Genomic DNA, 15,185 nt, shown 5'->3' with positions numbered 1-15,185 from the left:
CAACAAAGAATTGTGAAGAGATGGAAACTCGGTGAGCTGATTGCACTGGATAAAGAAGCATTTTGGATTCTTGAGAAATGCACAATAAAGCAGATTCTCATAAAAATAAGAGAAAAAGAGAGGTATTCTAAAAAAAACCCCTGCTTCCAATAACAGAATCTTTCACATTTCTCCTAATTAAGCAATCTGAATTGACCAGAAAAAGTAAAAAAATAAATCTCTTCAAACAGCTGTCAACGCTGACTTTTAATCTTAACATGAGATAAAGGGAATGAGAAAAGGTTATTTACTGGTTGAAATATTTCCTCTCTGGTGATTCGTAAGCTTGCTATCAGAGTAATTATGAGCCGCTTACGGATTAATAAGTGTGTTCTCGGCGTCACACAAAGTCTTTTAACTCTCATGGGAAAGACGATGCAAGACATTCCTGCTCCCCTCTTGAAGAGAAGCTGCTAAATTAATGTATACAGTGATTAAGTTACAAAAGACGTACCCTTCATTAACCAATTGACGTGATAAATGCTTTGTAACCACCTGCAAAATGAGGGGATAGTTTTCAAGTTTTAGATCCTTCTGCGCGACAAGGAGACAGAAGATTGAGTGATACATGGTTTAGAAGCAGAGTGCTTAGCTTATATTTGACTAATAATTAATAGATGTAAGAAACTAATCAATTATAACTAACTTCATCCATTATTTCTTAGTGTAGATGCATTGTAGGTTAAAAATTTCCCAAAATTGTCATGGATATGTGATAATTGTCTGAATATAAGCAACACAAGAGCAGCCAGTCGTTGGAGCACTTATGGAGGATCATCCCCAGTGTTCCTCAATGCTGATAATATAAAGAATGCCTGCTTAACAGTATAATTGACTCTGCTGTTAAGTTTATTTGTTTCACTCTCCTCTGCTTCTGCCCACCCTTTACTTACACTATTTGCAGGCTCCTTATTTTGATGCGACACCAGAACTACATGATAAGTAGCATCTAAGTGACTTGGATTAAAATAACCTCTATGTACACACACACACACTCACAAAACCAACACCCACAGACTGTTTTAAGCCTGGATCATTTTAATGATCTGGGTTTCAGGGTGGCTTTGCTCACCTCTATCTGTGTTAAGAAAGAGGATTTGAATCTCTGGCAGAGTTAGGAACAAGCTGCTGAGGGAAGAGAAACGAAAAGGTGGAAATTCAAGGCAGTTTCAAGAGATGGTAGGTAAATGACACCTCAATTTAGGAAGGATTGGTGAGATGGATCTAGGAAACATCTTTTTCATGCCAAGAAAAGCACCAAATAGTCTTACATGGTGGCAAGAGCATTCTCCACGGAAGCTGATGGTCTCCAGCACATGTGAGAGACAGAAACCAGAGCATTACGGAGGCAAACATCTGTACAGTTTGTGATTCAGTTCAAGTTTAAGACATCTAACTTCTGGTGTCCACATACTTAGTGTCTCGGGTCCCATTACAATCAGTAGAAAGCTAGGAGTCAGTTCAGTTGCCCAAAGCCACCTGAGATGCTCGGTCATCTCCAATACACCCAACTCAAGACTGGCAGATGTGACAGGGGTCACCTTTGTGGGACAGCAGCTGGAGGCCGGAGAGAACACTCACGGGGTCTAAAATGACACTAAACACCTATACTCATACAAATGAGTATTATCCAAGTTAAGACTTGAACTTATTACTGAATACCTTCTATTTGAGAATAAGAGAGAAAGAAAGACTCAGCTATTGCTACTCAGAAGATACTGCGATCGGTATTAATGCTACAGGTACATCTAGATAAATAGAAAACATAATAGAAAACGTTAGGATGAAAAAAGGATAAAATAAGTAACAATAACTCTAGTCTATACTGCTTTCTATTAAGCCAAAGCTGTAGGAATTTTAAAATAACACCTCACATAAAAAGACAGTATGATTTCCCAAAGGATAAAGTATCTTCTACCAACGTAAGCAATTGATTATAGCTCTTATTTTAGGTGCAACTATATATTCCCGTATATCTATTGGTGGAAAACACCGAATGAAACAAGACCTGTGCTACTCTTTTGTTGAGAGCAGGAGTCATGTACAACAATACTTAAGGTAGATGAAGTTATGTTATACATTATATAACGTATGTTATATATTTAATTTAATCAAGAAACAGCAACATGAATATATAGTGATATACGCCTATAAAAAGAATCACAGCTACTTATCAATTCTCACCTGCATTTCATACTTCAGGGTCATGTGGAAGCACCAAGATCCCAATCCCACAGCTGAAAACAAATCAAATCTATGGTTAGCACAGAAGTGCACATGTAAAGCTTTCAGGTGTATTAATTTAAATGCATGAACTTTACTGGAGAAAAAAAACATTAGAACATCAGCATCACATCCCAGGAACAAAACTTCAATTTTCCACAGCCTCCTACTTTACACTTCAGTCACCGGTGATGTCCTTGAATTTGGTTCTTATGGAGGACTGGGTGTCCTCTTTCCCCCCCTCTCAATACTGTCTCTTATGAATTGGTGTAATCTCCATGGGAATAGGAGCAGAGGGAACCCAGAATGAATGGAACATTATCATTCTATTTCTCTTCTCTTCGGCATTTTTAATTTGAAGTATCTTAAGATTTATCTGTCTCAATCCTTCTATAACACAAAGCATCATTGAGCTGCTAGTACTCCTGAAAACCTGTGATATTTCTGCTTATTGTCCAGTTTTAAAAGGTAAATTTTACAAGGAGCTTTTTGTCAGCTCTAGAAGTAGAAATGGATTGCTACCAGAACTCAGAACTAAACATTCAGGGTAAACAAACATATCCATGCATTATAGATTCATTTTCTGAAATGATATCACCATTTCCAAGGCTTCTCCTTGGAAGCTCATCCTTCTATTTAATCATTTTTTCATTCGAAATATTTTATCTTTAAACTGAATTTACTTGTGAAATTAATTTAGGAGATCTACACTTTGCCCATACACAGCATTTTCAGTTAGACAAGGACAGTGTTTCTTCGAAGTCCGATATCACCGCTCAGAGCAAAGCTGGTAGAGTATTTAATGTATCACTCACGACTCTGAAACGGTACCAGTTACACACTCGCATTAAGCACCAGCTCATTTTTATTTTGCAAGAACATCAATGTGACGTCTTGTTTCCCTTCAATAAATCCTGTTTTACCTCCAGTTTCAGAGAAAGCCAAGTAATCTGCACTCCAGCCCTGATCACTGGGTAGTGCTGCCGTGTTTTGCTGCAAGAGCCTAAACCTTTTCTACACACAAGAGCAGATTTCACTGATGCACCAACAGACCTCGACCCAACAAATTCTGCATTCTGTAAAGGATTCCCAGTCAATAGATACGTCTGGAGATGTTTCTTCAGATGCTATTAGACCAGAACAGTGATTATTACACAACCTCAAATACCTTCGCATGTAACTTTACTGCAACATAGAGCTATAATAAACCGACAATTAAAAACGTATTGCCAAATACTTTAAAGTCATTAATTCTCAGGGAAAATGAAGCATGGCTCTACCAGAATATAAACCACCATATGCATTTCTGTAAATTCTGATTAGATTGGTTTGCTTCCGAATTTTTTTTCCAAACAATAAGCAACAACTGTTTTTCATCTTCATTGGGATTTTGATGAGAAATTCTCAGTCATTTTTCTATATATACAGAATATATTACAACTACTGTTCATTCTGAAGGAAAAAAACAAACACACAACCAAAACAAAACAAACCAACCCCAAAAAACCCAATGACATTGAGCTCATCATTAAAACAGTATCATCCATTATCTTGGCTGTCACTGCCATTTCAGTATCTTCATCATACAATCCCTGACAGTTTCTAACAAGTGTAACTTTCAAATATGGGTAAAATCATTTCTTTGATTATGAAAGTTTAGCATGCTTTGGAGAACAATGCTGTAGCTATATGGCAGAGCAATAAAACTGTTATTGGAAACAAGGAGAATTTACAAGGAATCATCATATAGTCTTTCTTAGAATAAAACCTTCTACTGGAAATGGCTGCAACACAGCTTGCTGTAATCTTCTTGGAGCTCGTGAACATAGAATCATCAAATCCCAGGTTGGAAGGGACATCAAGGATCATCTGCTCCAACCTTTCTTGGCAAACACACCATCTAGACAAGATGACCTAGCGCCATGTCCAGCTGAACCTTCAAAGTGTCCAGTGTTGGGGAATCCACCACTTCCCTGGGGAGATTATTCCAAAGGCTGATTGTTCTCATCATTCAAAATTTCCCCCTCCCCAGGAGTAATTTGCACCCATTACCCCTCGTTTTTTCCACGTGACTCTGTGTATAAAGGGATTTTCCATCTTCTTTCGAGTTTGTTTGGTGTTCCAAGAGCATTTAACAGAAAACCCAGGATATTACGAGACTATAGACATTATAGAACTAGATTAATCAGCAGACGACACTGTCCCTCTCAAGACCGCACAGGCAACACTTTCTCAAACACTCCTGTGGTAACTGTGCACAACAGCATCTTTTTAAAGAAATAGTTTAAACACAGACTAAAGAATAAAACTATGATTCTTTACGTATCTCATTTATACCTACTTATTGCAGAGGCACAACTTAAAAAGGTATGCTTTACATTGCAGGGGGGGTAACAAAAATGTTTTATATCTAAACACCGAATGAGCTAAGAATCAAGTTTCTGATTTGCCACCTTTGGCATATGTTATGGCTTAACACAGACCTGTGCAAAAAGCTTCATGGATCTGTTCAAAAGGGAAGAAGAAGGGAAAGGCATGAAGAGATGACAGACCGAACTGAAGCACAGAGTAGTGAGGTGGGTTGCAAACTGGCTTAAAGAGAGAAGCCAGAGAGTGGTGGTCAATGGTGCGGATTCCAGTTGGAGGCCAGTATCTAGTGCAGTGCCTCAGGGGGCAGTACTGGGGCCAATATTATTCAATATATTCATTAACGATTTGGATGAGTGAATAGAGTGACTGTCAGCAAGTTTGCTGATGACACTAAGCTGGGAGGAGTGGCTGACACGCCAGAGGCTGTGCTGCCATCAGAGACCTGGACAGGCTGGAGAGTTGGATGGGGAATAACCTGATGAAATTTAACAAGGGAAAGTGTAGAGTCCTGCATCTGGGCAGGAACAACCCCAGGTTCCAGTATAGGTTGGGAAATCACATATTAGAGAGCAGTGTAAGGGAAAGAGACCTGGAGGTCATGGTGGACAGCAGGATGACCATGAGCCAGCACTGTGCCCTTGTGGTCAGGAAGGCCAATGGCATCCTCGGGTGTATTAGAAGAGGAGTGGTCAGTAGGTCAGAGAGGTTCTCCTTCCCCTCTACTCTGCCCTGGGGAGACTACATCTAGAATATTGTGTCCAGTTCTGGGCCCCTCAGTTCCAGAAGGACAGGGAACTGCTGGAGAGGGTCCAGCATAGGGCAACAAAGATGCTGAAGGGAGTGGAGCATCTCCCTTACGAAGAAAGGCTGAGGGAGCTGGGTCTCTTTAGTTCGGAGAAGAGGAGACTGAGGGGTGACCTTATTAATGTTTATAAATATATAAAGGGTGAGTGCTATGAGGATGGCGCCAGGCTCTTCTCAGTGGCAAACAATGATAGGACAAGGAGTAATGGGATCAAGCTGGAACACAAGAGGTTCCACTTAAATTTGAGAAGAAACTTCTTCTCAGTGAGGGTGGCAGAGCCTGACCCAGGCTGCCCAGGGAGGTTGTGGAGTCTCCTTCTCTGCAGACATTCAAACCCGCCTGGACACCTTCCTGTGTAACCTCATCTGCGTGTTCCTGCTCTGGCATGGGGATTGGACTGGATGAGCTTTCCAGGTCCCTTCCAATCCCAAACATACTGTGATACTCCGCTCTGCTAAAATCACTATCTAACTAGTAAACTTCAGCAGGGAACTAATATCTAATGCCACACTCACTGAGCCAAGAGCTGTGCAAGTCAGAGTTGTTGTTTTGTGGCTTAATGTGGGGGTTAGTGTTAGTGTTTGGTGCTGAAAACATTGCAAAGTAAGGAGAAAACACATAATACATGTCAAGAATAGCAAGGACATCCTTATTTCCTCTGCTAGGCCGATAGCTTGCCACCTTTTGGTAATGTTAATGCGTAACACGTAAATTTACATGGGGCTTGACATGTATTTGTCCCCAATAAATAGCAGTTTAATACTTAAGCTCAAATGTTTTCCTATGTAGGCTCCACCTGCAGAGCTACTGGGAGGCATCTATCTTTAGATATACTTCTCATCACGTAACTTCAGGATCAAGGCATTTCTAGGGAGTGATTTACTTCACAGAAACCATCGCTGCAATGAGACATTCTACCAGCTCTGTACTTTTCAAAATATGAGTGAACAAAATCACTGCAATTACATTGAAAGCAACATTCTCATGCAGCAATTCACAAACCAAGCAATAGATTTGCTCCTTATCTCGTAAGCAGGGGTTACAGTTTTCATTTTCGGCGTTTCCTTTTGCAAAGAAGTTTAACTCGCTAAAAGCTGCATATCGGTTGTGACATTTTAACATCATCAGAAGCGATACCATTTCCTCTCTAATTACATAACTCACTTTTCAGAGCTACTACAAGTCAGTCAGCATTTTTACATCAACGGACCTTTCTTGTTACAGGGGATATACATAAATAATGAATACACGTTAAGTCACAATATGATGAGATCAGAACAGCACTTAAAAACACTAAATGTAAAGTCAGGTTAGCTGCTAAATGTAGACTAACATGGTCTTTTTTGTCCTGCAGTGAACATAACGTGTGGTTCCTGCCAGTTGATCCAATAGTTGTGTTAGTGATGTAAAAGCAACGTAACTGCAAACTTTACTTCGTACACTGTCCTTCAACACCATCAAAGACTCCAGGGTAATATCCATGCTAGAAATAATCTGGCATTATACATGAGATCCAGCTCTACAGATGAACCATATAAACTCTCAGATTTTGAACTCAGGGGAAAACAAACATCCTCTATGAATTTTTCAGTAGTTTTAGGAATAATCAGAAGAATCACATCATCATGTGGTCTACCTTGACTTCAGTAAAGCCCTTGACACAGTCTCCCACAGCATCCTCACAGCTAAGTTGAAGAGGTGTGGTCTAGACAATAGTGAGGTGGGTTGCAAACTGGCTTAAGGAGAGAAGCCAGAGAGTGGTGGTCAATGGTGCGGAGTCCAGTTGGAGGCCAGTATCTAGTGCAGTGCCTCAGGGGGCAGTACCGGGGCCAATATTATTCAATATATTCATTAACGATTTGGATAAGGGAGTTGAGTGTACTATCAGCAAGTTTGCTGATGACACCAAGCTGGGAGGAGTGGCTGACACACCAATGGCATCCTCAGGTGTATTACGAGTTGGGCGGTCAGTAGGTCAGAGAGGTCCTCCTTCCTCTCTACTCTGCCCTGGTGAGACTACATCTAGAATATTGTGTCCAGTTCTGGGCCCCTCAGTTCCAGAAGGACAGGGAACTGCTGGAGAGGGTCCAGTGTAGGGCAACAAAGATGCTGAAGGGAGTGGAGCACCTCCCTTACGAAGAAAGGCTGAGGGAACTGGGTCTCTTTAGTTTGGAGAAGAGGAGACTGAGGGGTGACCTTATTAACGTTTATAAATATATAAAGGGTGAGTGCCACGAGGATGAAGCCAGGCTCTTCTCGGTGGCAAACAATGATAGGACAAGGGGTAATGGGTACAAACTGGAACACAAGAGGTTCCACTTAAATTTGAGAAGAAATTTCTTCATGGTGAGGGTGTCAGAGCCTGGCCCAGGCTGCCCAGGGAGGTTGTGGAGTCTCCTTCTCTGCAGACATTCAAAGCCGCCTGGACACGTTCCTGTGCAACCTCACCTAGGCATTCCTGCTCCAGCAGGGGGATTGGACTGGATGATCTTTTGAGGTCCCTTCCAATCCCAGACAGACTGTGATACTGTGATCAGTGATAAGTCATTTTGATATAAGATTACCCATCAGCATTCAAAATTCTTATCATAAACCTAAAGCCTTTATAGAAAAACAGTTTATTAGGATTTCATAGATGTGGTTTGAATTTAAACTACATAGGCACTCTTGAAAATATTCTATAGGAAGGATGCTCAAACCTTTATTGAGATATCTGCACATGAACTAGGTGTCATAGTTTCCATTAAAGAGTCTGGCATTATAAGGAGAAATTCAGGGATATTTTAGGATAAGCCAAATGATCCTTCAGGCTTTACTGACTGCAACGGAAGACAGACTCCTCTGTTCAGGTGTTTGAATCTGCAGCTGAATTCCACCTATGGTTTCTTACAATCATAGAACGGAACTAAAAGATAAACAACATGCTGCACTGTAGAATCATTTTGGTTGGAAAAGACCCTCAAGACCATCAAGTCCAACCATTAAGCCAAACCTGGCACTAACCCTTGTCCCTAAGAACCTCATCTCCGTATCTGTTCAACCCCTCCAGGGATGGTGACTCCAGCACTGCCCTGGGCAGCCTGTTCCAATGCCCCACAGCCCTTTGGGGAAGAAATTGTTCCCCACATCGAACCTCAACCTCCCCTGGTGCAGCTTGAGGCCGTTTCCTCTGCTCCTGGCGCTTGTTCCTGGGGAGCAGAGCCCGATCCCCCTGGCTCCCAGCTCCTTTCAGGCAGTTCAGAGATCAGAAGGTCTCCCCTCAGCTCCTGTTCTCCAGCTGAACCCTCCAGGTCCCTCAGCCGCTCCCATCACACTTGTGCTCCAGCCCCTTCCCCAGCTCCGTTCCCTTCTCTCAACTCACTCCAGCGAACAAACATAACCAATCAAAGAATGAAACGAGATGAAAGAGCAGAATTAAATGAACATTTGTAATCGAATTATTTTGTTTTCTAATGGTTTCCATCCATAGCAAGACAGGAGAGACTTTGCTTACCACAAGGGTACATCTCTACAAATGAACTCCAGCATGGCTGGGACTGTTCCCAGACACTATAATGAAACCATCTGTGCGACTGTTAGAACAGTCTGTGTGTGAATCTGGCCTGTTCAACCAGCACTTTACCTGAGCGTCTCCCGGGCACAGCCCAGCAGAGCCCAGCGAGGAATTTGTGTGTCCTTACCTCATTTTGGAGGCTAAGATGAACAGACACAGGCTGTTCAACGTACTTGGCTTCAGCACTCAGGAATGTTCCTGAGCACATTTGATTTACACACATCGACATGGTCTAAGTACCTTCTCTACGGCTGTTAGGTAAGAATAAGGGAATTAACTTTGACTGAAGGGCTTCTAAAAACTATTTTTACAGATAGTGTTTCACTGGAAATGAAGTTTAGTAAGTTGTTTATGAGCTCCTATGGCTATGTCTAACACAGAAAACTTTTTCCATCCTTTTTTCCTCCACTTTGGCACAGCTTGAATGACTGAGCCCTATTAAACAGGACAAAGAAATACAAACCAGAACAATCCTTCCAAATTCAAAGCATCTACATAACTCTATTGACTCTGCTTTTTCTTATATCCTTAGGTCCAAAACAGTTACATTCTCTTTTATTTTAATATATATATACGTACAAATATATACTTTTTAATTCTAGAATATGAATGATTTGGGAATCATAGTTCCCAGGAGTAATGAGGACATATGGTAGAACGTGACACAACATCACAGCATCAAAAGGAACCATTCAACTGCTTATTCTTTGAGGTAATAACAGCCTGATGATTTGTTCCACCTACTTGGTGAGATGCAACGTGCTAAAGCAATTGCTTAAGATGATTCTTCATAATTTGCAGGTTGATTCAATAGTTCTCTTAAGCTTAATAGTTGTATCCAGTTCCTATAGAGTTCATTGACAACACGCTCTTTGAGCTGAAAGGGAGCAGATATAAGGGCTGAGAACAGTGTGCTGCACCTCAAAGAACTTGAGGAAAAGTGCAACTCAAGTCTTGGCTCCAGTATGAACAAGGAACTTATTTAAAGAGTTATTTAGAAATCCCCCTTCTTGTCCTGCCAACTTTGGATCTTAGCACGTACGTGAAATGAACAGTGCTTCCCTAATTCAAAATGCATTCTCGTTCCCAGAGGAAATCAATGTCAACAACAGAAATTGTGGGGTGTAAAGCGAAGCACTGAACACAGCGTGGTAAAACACAAAAGAACTGACAATCAGCTAAACGTCTGGAAGCGACCAAAAGAAACAGCTGATTTGGATCAAAACAACATCTAGAAACAACACATCTTGTGTTCTTGAACGCGAACAGATTTTAATGCCCACTTTGACAGCCGGTTTTTAACATCTTCTAAAATCTCAGTAATGATTTCAAGTTGTTACAACCTAACTGAAGTGACCTCCCTTCCACGCCCACCTTCACAGCCGAATTGTTAAGGAATTTCTACTTTAACAAAACAACCCTTAGACACTGTTGGCTTGTTAGAAGCTCTGCTATATGGTCTGTATGTAATGAAGCAGGTTGCCTGAAGTGAAACCAGCAGTTTGTGTTCAATTCACTATCTCTTTAGAGATTAAGTCTATACTTGTTTGTTACAAATTAAATAAGTAGGGTGAGATCTGCTAATAAATAAAATTACTGTAAGGGAAAGAATTCTCTCTGGTGCTTTCTTACAAGAAGAAATTCTGTACACTTGTTCTGTCTCCACTTCAGCATGCTTCTTATTCAGCCACACGCACAGAAAGAATGCCAACATTCCTGGCACATTTCAACCATATTTAAAATTCTGTTTATCTTCTCATTCGCTCCTTTTATTCCACAGTAGAAAAAACCTTAAGAGGTTTGTGCTTCCAAACCATTCTGTTCCCGATTGCGCTGTGAAACTATAAGGCCTTTTATTCTCCTTCACATTTCTCAACTGCTGTAAAACAGCTCAGCGTTACGAACACTGAAACAGAGACACAGCAGAAGGGAAACGTTTTTGGGAGTGACCTTTAACGTTAGGTTCCAACAGATGAGATTAAAATCAAGCCATGCAAGCGTTTATCACTTCAGACAGGAGTCAAAGGCATCGAGCAGAGCCCAGCTGGAACTCGGAGCTGCCCTCTGGCACTGCTGGCAAATCCACAGCCTGAGCTCCCCCCCAAGAACAGGATAAAACTGATGTCCATGGTATTTACTGTGATTAAAGTTAGATTTTTTTTTTTTTTAATATTCACATTAAACAGTATATGAGAAATACCTACTCAGAGCAGTCTTGGTGTGACAGTGGGACATTCTGGTCAGATAGTGGCACATTTTGTCCATCACGAAGTGTCACACACAGAGGTAGCCAACTTACAGCCAAGACAGTTTTACCTTCTTTCTTTTTTTTGATTTAGTTTAGAAAGAATAGCAGTATAGGATACTTTGATTCAAGAGCATGGAAAGAGTCAACTTCAGCAAACACACACAGTCTCTTTCCCCATCATTTTAAAAGGAAACCCTGAACTTCAGTAATTACAGAAACACAGAATTGACTGGGTTGGAAAAGACCTCAGAGATGATCAAGTCCAACCCTTGGTCCAACTCCAGTCCATTGACCAGATCATGGCACTGAGTGCCATGTCCAATCTCAGTTTAAAAACCTCCAGGGCCGGTGAGTCCAGCACCTCCCTGGGCAGCCATTCCAATGCTGACCACTCTCTCTGCACAGAATTGCTTTCTCATCTCCAGCCTCAATTTCCCCTGGCAGAGTTGAAGCCCATGCCCCCTTGTCCTATTGCTGACTGCCTGGGAGAAGAGCCCAATCCCCCCTGGCTAGAACTGCCCTTCAGGTCGTTCTAGAGAGTGCTGAGCTCACCTCTAAGCCTCCTCTTCTCCAGACTGAACAAGCCCAGCTCCCTCAGCCTCTCCCCATAGGGCTTGTGCTCAAGTCCCTTCCCCAGTCCTGTTGCTCTTCTCTGGACCCGCTCCAGCACTTCAATCTCTTTCCTGAACTGAGGGGCCCAGAACTGAACACAGTACCTATCAAACTGTTTTTACTGAGACATAAATGAGTAATTATCCAAACCCATAAAAAACCTATAAATGGCTATTTGGACAATGTTCAGACAACATCCAAAGCTGTACATTGCCATTATCTTTCACTCGTATCAGCAAAGTTGAAGTAACTGAAAACCTATGAAGTTGTATCTAGCACACGTTAGAGTTTAATTGGCACTAAGAATACATTTAGTATATGGATACGTGGTTTTTAGCAATGTTTGTCTAAATACCTAAGTATACCAATCTTAAACGTAACATTTACAATAAACCAGCCTCTTATCACTGAGAAGACTGGGAAAGAGCCCCAGAGACAGGAGCTATGGCCAACACAGAAATCTTGTGAAACGCAAAATTTCCGTGAAATCTACTCCTAGAGACCCGACTGCCAAATCTGAGTCATCTTCAAACACCGTCTTTTCTCATAATGAACACAACCTCTAGTAGCATAATTAAGTTTTAGAGGAAGCTGGCTCGTTTCTGGATTTTGCTATTTTAGAAAAGACAGACTGCCCTTAAATTCACTGATGCATTCATGTCACATTGCTCCTCCATCCCTGCAAAATTTCCCAAATACAGTGGCAATTAGGGTGTTGGGCAATATAGACCAAATTCAAACTCATGAAAGAATGCTCTTCCAGTTCCTTCAGGATCTTGGCCCTTTTTTGTATTTCTGTTCCATATCAATGTCACAAAAATATTACTACAGCGTGAAGCTGTTTGGAAGTTGGACACACAAGAAATCTTCTGTAAATCATCATAAAAGGACACAGTGAGCTAAGATGCACTAAGCAGGACTTAGAGCCAGAGAAGGATCACTTCAAAACCTCACATTTACTGAATTCTAATTTCATGCCCTTCCAACAAACAGCTGTAAACATTAATAAGTACACATAGTATTTTCATTTTACTACTTGGATTATTAATATTCAGATATTGTTCATTGCACATCTGAGCTCCCTTTACAATGAAAGAGCAAATTAAGTTTTCCACATACCTGTAAGACACAAATATGCAGCTAAATACCGTTTTTCAAGGCCATCTTTATAGGTCTGAATCGCACCATAGATTGGAGGTAGAATGAAAATCAGGTTACTCACTGTGTTCCCTGTAGGACAGAAACCAAAAGCAGAGATTTAGAACTGGGTACTATGCACTTCAAATACATAAAGCGGTATTCATGCATTAATGACAGTTTCAATAGTTTTCATCCAGAACGCTACACGTTTCTGGAAGCTGTCTTCTCTTTCCACACATCATACAAAGTTAAATTTTGGTACAACACAGTTAACTACTTAAAGGCTAATAATATTTTAAAACATATATGGGTAGTAATAAAATACTAATTTAATGGAAAATATTGGCTTAGACTTCGCTTACTTTCTTGGCAGGAGGTAGAAAAACAGGGTTACCTTGATTGCACAGTTCATGAATTAGAACCCAATTCCTTAAGGAGACAGAAGACCCAAAGAGTTAAAGCCCAGTACTTTAAAAGAGCTGTTTGTTTTTTCCTTTTCTTAAAGCTATTCTTGGAACTCTCTCCTCCACACTCCCTTCGGATACTTTAAGGTCACTGAGTGATTTGTTTCCACATCAATCCAGTTCAATCTTTACTATTAGTGTGTTGGTCACTGCGCTCACACAGAACAAGTCAGATATGATGCTGCAGATCACGGTGACTGTAAGACGGTAAAATAAGGAATAGCAAAGAAGTCAGAAGCTGCTACTGATCAGCAAGATGGGCAACACTCAAAGCTTATCAAGAGCCTGAACTTCAGGAGGACATCGCTGCTCTCCATCCCTCCTGCTGAAGCTGGGATGCAACGTGAAGAAAGGGACAGAATATCTGAGAGGAATATAAGGTGGCTGTTTAGAGTGTGAAGAGATGTGGTGAGGAAGGTCAAACTCCACTTGGAATTAAATCTGGCCAGGGGTGTCAAAGACAACAAGAAGGGTTTCCTCAAGTATGGCAGTAGGAAAAGGAAGGTTAGGGAAAATACAGGTAGTCCTGCCCCTCTGCTCTGCCCTGGTGAGGCTGCATCTGGAGTATCTGTGTCCAGTTCTGGGCTCCCCAGCTTAAGAAGGACAAGGAATTACTGGAGAAACTCCAGTGGAGGACTATGAAGATGCTGAGGGGTCTGGAGCATCTTTCTGATGAGGAGAGACAGAGAACTGGGGCTGTTCAGCCTGGAGAAGAGACGCCGAGAGGGGATCTTATTTATGCTGATAAATATCTCCAGGATGGGTGTCAGACGATGGACCAGACTCTGTTCAGTGGTGCCCAATGACAGGATGAGGGGCAACAGGCACAGACTGAAACACAGGAGGTTCCATCTGAATATGAGGAGAAACTTCTTTACTGCGAGGTGCCAGAGCCTGGCCCAGGCTGCCCAGAGAGGCTGTGGAGTCTCCTTCTCTGGAGACATTCAAACCCACCTGGACACCTTCCTGTGTGATCTGCTCTGGTGACCCTGCGTTAGCAGGTGGGTTGGGCTGGGTGATCTCCAGAGGTCCCTTCAACCCCAACCCGTCTGGGATTTTGTTGTCGAGATCAGAGAAAACAAGAACAAGACAAGCACCGAGCTCTCATACCAGGGGACAAGACCAAGATGACTTTTCCAGTTCTGGAGAAGAAGAATGAACCTTGCAAAGGGACAACGAAAGAGTGAGAAGTGAAGTATAAGGAAATGGTACATTTCTCAGCAGAGGAGATGCAGATTCAGCTTTTTAGCCTAACCACAAATCAGAATTTTGAAAATAAAAGTTATGAAATGGGAATAAAACAACATGCAATTTGGGGGAAAGTGCAAATCTGTTTAAAAAGGTAGAACATTGCTTACAAAGATTAAACTGCACACTTCCATGCACCATCAGTTAAATATATATAAAATTGAAACTCTATTTTCAAAATATCTCCATGAAAAGTACAATACATGACACTATGGAGAGGATAAAAAACCCACCAAACCCTTTTTTTATTCAGCAGAAAATCTCAGAAGAGTCTCACTTTCTAAAACAATAAAACAAGAATGAGCAGGTCATGTCTGAACCACTGTTTCCATTCAAGCACCTATTTTTCAGCTCTGCTTCCCAAGATCCAAAAAAAGCCCTGAAATCAAAACAGCTCTACAAATTTATACCAATAAAAAAGGGTCTTTTCATGCTTAAATTCTCTGGGGAATCATTAACCTTTTACCTCATTCCCGCAGTGCT

General features: G+C 41.3%; 1 protein-coding gene across 3 annotated transcripts in view; it reads right to left on the bottom strand.

The window, feature by feature from the left end:
* The window catches only part of ACER3 (alkaline ceramidase 3), a 65,581-nt gene that overhangs the window by 32,721 nt on the left and 17,675 nt on the right, over window positions 1-15,185 (bottom strand). For all 3 annotated transcript variants that reach the window (XM_065833444.2, XM_071815593.1, XM_071815565.1), the window contains exons 2-3: window positions 12,970-13,080; window positions 2,224-2,276 (exon numbers count right to left, since the gene is read on the bottom strand). In XM_065833444.2, coding sequence (XP_065689516.1) covers window positions 2,224-2,276; window positions 12,970-13,080 — 164 coding nt within the window. The remainder of the gene's footprint in view (window positions 1-2,223; window positions 2,277-12,969; window positions 13,081-15,185) is intronic.

The sequence above is a fragment of the Patagioenas fasciata genome, chromosome 1 (assembly GCF_037038585.1).
Source record: "Patagioenas fasciata isolate bPatFas1 chromosome 1, bPatFas1.hap1, whole genome shotgun sequence".
NCBI classification, from domain to species: Eukaryota; Metazoa; Chordata; class Aves; order Columbiformes; family Columbidae; genus Patagioenas; species Patagioenas fasciata.
Note: the sequence above shows the minus strand (reverse complement) of the source record. Positions and strands in the feature narration are given on the sequence as shown.